General features: G+C 39.1%; 1 protein-coding gene across 1 annotated transcript; it reads left to right on the top strand.

Annotated features, from left to right (window-relative positions):
- Positions 1 to 4,325: 4,325 nt before the first annotated feature.
- Positions 4,326 to 4,616, top strand: LOC147445475 (uncharacterized). Its single transcript, XM_086524593.1, has one exon. It carries the CDS (start codon positions 4,326 to 4,328, stop codon positions 4,614 to 4,616), a length of 291 nt encoding a protein of 96 aa, XP_086380719.1.
- Positions 4,617 to 4,905: the final 289 nt, after the last annotated feature.

Below are 4,905 nucleotides of genomic sequence, written 5' to 3'. Positions count from 1 at the left end.
TCAGTGAGTTTTTGGTTCCAATTGATCCAGAGATGCCCCGAATGTGGACTATTGAGGTCAACGTCAAGGTGACAGGGGACGAGTCGTAGGGACAAGGCATCATGAGAAAGATGCATATCACAATGTAGGAAAAGGTTATGAGATTTTGTATTCTCGGCTCAAAAGTCATGCAAAAGTCTCCAGAGACGTACAAAGAGGAAAGACAACAACGCATGATAGCTCGCTTGCAATTCAAGCTCAATTGTGCCACTAGAAACCTTTCTTTTCCAGATCATCTTCAAAAATTGCCAGACTTTCCTACTGGTTGGTGGCTAGATGCAACAATCTCGGAGGCAAAGAGGAACAGAGTTTAGATTACTGAAGAAGAAGAGGAGATGTTGAGGGGCATTAGGAGAGAATGGGGTCTAGGAGGGCCTCTTTATTTGGCACTTTAAGGAAGTCAAACCTTTGATATTTAGAAAGTAATGAAAGGACAACTTTTGAATTCAAACAGGCAAAATGGCTAGTTTATTTGAATTCAAAGTTCCCCCCCAAAATGGAATTTAAAATCTAGCAGGTGAAACCATATCATGTAGCATATCTATGGAAAGAGCTTGACGCGTAGATTGCAGATCTATGATGTCCGCTCAAATCGGAGATCATATGTGGGAGTTATGGAAGGCCAAAAAATCATAAAATTTCCACCTTCTTTTTGGGGAAAAAAGTGCATCCTTTGACCACTTTTACATATCTCTTACACACCCACCATTCTTGCACACATGGCGTGCAGCTATTTGTCAAATTGTTAATCACCTTCATAAGCTCATGGAAAATAAAGAGGCCCTCTTACCGCCCATCCACTTCCTAATGGTTGCGATTGACATGTAAATATTTCACAACTTTCTTTTTCAAGTCCATATGACCGCATTAATTTAGTAAATCAAAATTGTTTAATTTTATGTGCTTGTCATATCACAAATATGGAGCTTTCTGGTCGCATGGGAGACACTTTAGAGTGCAATGGATAGAGGAACAAAGGGTCACCTTTGACAGTGGGGTTAGGGAAAGCTTTGTTCAAGAAAGTCGGAGTAGTGGCAGGGATGAGAACACTGAGACTAGCCAGGTTGAATACTTTGGCTACATCCAAGACATCTTGAAGATTAGCTTTAGGAAACTTGATATTTTTATCTTTGATGCTGAGTGGTTCAAAGTTATTACAAGTGGGCCTAATGCAACTATGCACAAAGATAAGAGTGGACTAATTCAAGTGAGCTCTAGGCGGGTGTAAACAGATGTTCGGATACATTCGTACTTCCACAGCATTTTGAACAAGTTGTGTTCACAATATATCCACTATGGAATGAAAATAATTAAAAATATTTATCTAAACCGCACTGGCTCTTTGCTATTCAATTTTCTCCACATAGCAAACAAGTGTGTGAAGGATTGAAGGTTGAGGTCGAAGAGCTTCATGACCAAAGTGCACGGCCAACGGATAATGTAATTAAGGATTTGGAGCTAGAGGCCAGTGGTTAGCAGATTCCTGAATCGGCAGATGAGCTCTCAAATACAAAGGTAGATGTGGAGAGTGATGTAGAAGTGGAGTTTGATGACAAGGATACAAAAGTACAGATTTAGATAAATATCTTTGGTGCATCAGCTCTCATGAAAGATGAGAGATTGACTATTGACTATTGGTTTTAAGTTCTAGGAGCTCTTTCGTAAAACCTTTTAATTATTCTACAACATTGGATAGATATAATGAGTTATGTGCAGCTTCATTTTTTTGTTATTTGCATTGCTTAAGTTGTTCTTTTATGGATATGTGAACTAACATATTGTATCTGTGTTATTTGTGTATCTATAGCCATGGCCAATGATGACGATACATACTCTCCTAGCTTTAGTTTTTCAGTCACTCTGGTTGGCATGTCACTCGAGCATATGGGTTCCATTTTTTCACTGTTTACACCAGAGCAGGTTGCTTACGCATAGAACGTTTGGGGAGATGGTCCATCTAAACCTATTATAGATGGCCCTATGCTTAGGACGAGTGTGACCCCTACACCAACCGGCCCTACATCTCAATCAAGTGTGCCAATTATAGCAATGGTTTGTTCTTCTTCGAGATGAGGTAGGCGTCGTTTTGGAGGTGGTGGTTGTTGTAGCGATTCTACCAATGCGTCCACACCATCAAGAGAGCATCCACCACACTTTTCAATAGATAGTTCACCAATTGGCACATCCCGTACACCTTGGGGATCACATGAGCATGATCCGAGCAAGGTGTACAAGACCAGTGACGGGGTTGTTATCATGGATAGGGTCGGAAAGGCCATGCAATAGACGATTCGACAGCTCTGTACAATTCAATTTGGCCACTATGTGATGGAGATTTGGGATTATTAGGATAATGAGAGAAAGAATTACATCGTCAAGGCCAATCATAGAAAGTACATTCTGGCAGAAGGGTACGATCTAGTCTCAAATGACAATCTTGAGCGTGGCGATTTCCACAATGTCACACCATCAGTCAGAGGCAAGAGATAGGTACAAGATCGACAGTCCAAAGCCAGCATGGTTGGATGCAGAGGAGTGGGTGGGGATTATACGAGAGACATAGGACAATCCTCAAAGATTTCAACAGCAAAGAGATGTAGCAAGAGCACGTTTGGAGTCTATTGGAGTGTCACATCTTTGGATTGGGGGCTACAACACTCTTCGACATGAGTTTGTAATTATTATATGTACACTTTAAATTTCCATATATGTATATGTTCTTTTAATATTTATCTTTTGGTTAATTGTTTATTTTGCAAGAATTTACCATGAAGCGTCCGCCAACACACCGAGAGGAGAAGTATGCGTACAAGCATGGACTTGTGGCTCTTTTGACCCAGCTTGAGGAGGAGGGAGAGGCCATCAACTAGGAGGCATTACCATGAGGATGACATCCTCTATGCATGCTTTTTGTAGTTATGGTCATCGTGATGACCATATTCATTGTATACATGTACAATTTGATGTGTATGCTTATGGTTTTGCATTCCATTTGCGATTATGGTTATGGTATGGCAATCAGGTTATGGTTATGGTTTTGCAATTATGTTGTGAATATGGTAATAGTTTTTGAATCATGCTACATTTACGGTTTGAGAATTTTCATTTTGTTATGGTTATGATTTTTAAATCAAGGTACAATTCTTGGTTGAGAATGTTCATATCGTTATAGGTATGATTTTCAAGTCATGTTTTAGTTATGGTTAGAAAATCTTCATGTCATTGTGCTTATGGTTTGGGAGTCGACGTTATGGTTATGCTTTTGGAAACTTGTCATGTTTATGGTTTTGATTTTGTGGTTTTGTTATGCTTACAATTTTGCTCATCTATATATACTGAATGTACTTTTCACTCTTCAGTGTCAAAATGTAGGTGGAGTGTGTTTGCTTTTGCACTCTTTCCTTGGGTAGAGAGGGTTGGTTCTTGGTGCTGCAATACATGGAGCATCAATTGCATGTCCTCTCTACCCAAAAAGAAAATTGCAAGTTTTGGCACCGGTGCAGGTGCTAGAATCAACATTGGTATGTGCGATCGACGTTGAAAATTGTCATCAAAATGTGCACTAGTATGCGCGTCAAAAAAGCATCAAAACGTGTATTAAAGTCGAGTGTTGATTTAGGTGCACATACTAACGATTATAACATCATGTATTTTGATGATTAATATATTGGCGTGCATACAGACGATATGATGTTGATGTACATACCGACGCTTACACCGGTGCTTTTTTTTAAAGCTTTTGGCAGTCGGTAGTAGGCACATCCATAAATTTGCGCGACGTGTTGTAGTGTGGCCATGTGTCTATCAGACATTTTTTGGTCGTTGTTTGGCCAAAATATTTTGGCAAAAAGGGAATATCTGGCAAACCTCAGTCTTGAGCAAAGCTCAAGACTAAGGATTGATTTTTGGGTTTTTGGCGAGTGATTTTTTTAAGCTCAATGGTTTCTGCACATGACGGATACCTTAAAAATGTGATTTTTGAGAATAAGAATTACAAGACTAAATTAGGCTCCATATTAACACAATTCCATGTCCATCTTTAAGGGCAAACTGTCAAATCATACAAATTTTACTAAATCATAAATGTAGGTCATATATTTTTAAAGTAGGCTCAAATTTATTTGGAAATTCCATTTATACATAAAGAAAGAGGTTACAGAAAGAGCTCAAAAGAGAGATGTAAGCTTGGGAAGAGAGCAAAAGTAGGGTAGGGAACCTTGTTCAAGGAAGAAGATCTTGGAGCTATGGATAACGAGGTTGCAGATCTAGCATGAGATATTCGAGATATGGAGAAAGAGGTTGTTGATCTAGCAAGAGATATTGGAGCTATGGAGAAAGAGGTTGTTGATCTAGAAGGAGATGTTGGAGCTATGGAGAAAGATGTTGCAGATCTAGAAGGAGAGGTTATGACTATGGAGAAAGAGGTTGTAGATCTAGAAGGAGAAGTTGTAGCTATGAAGAAAGAGGTTGCGGATCTACAAGGAGATGCTATAGCTATGGAGGAAGAGGTAGAAGGAGATGTTATAGAGCTAAAAAGATGTGTTGTAGGCTACTTTGCAAAAGGTGCTCTAGCATGAGAATAGGGGAGAGAATAGAGAGAGATATGGCATTTTAGAGAGAGTGGGAATAAAGATTGCAGATCTACACTTTTCAACAGCTGAGGGGAGAGAATGAGAGCTTGGGAGACTTTTGGAGGGAGAGAAAGAAGAAGAAAGAGAATACAAAGAGGAAATGAGAGAGGGAAACTTTTACTACTTGAAAATTGATAAGTACTTTTGGGGAAGAGACTAACTCCAACCACATCTAGTAAAATTTTCATATACTCTTTAAGAAAAAAGAAGAAGTATTTTTATATATACAAGCATG

Source organism: Adiantum capillus-veneris, chromosome 12, assembly GCF_014529385.1.
Source record: "Adiantum capillus-veneris isolate H3 chromosome 12, ASM1452938v2, whole genome shotgun sequence".
NCBI classification, from domain to species: Eukaryota; Viridiplantae; Streptophyta; class Polypodiopsida; order Polypodiales; family Pteridaceae; genus Adiantum; species Adiantum capillus-veneris.
This window is presented reverse-complemented; position numbering and strand designations above follow the sequence as displayed.

Coding starts and splice junctions, on each gene's coding strand:
- LOC147445475 (XM_086524593.1), top strand. CDS start 4,326: ATGGAGAAAGAGGTTGTTGATCTAGCAAGAGATATTGGAGCTATGGAG.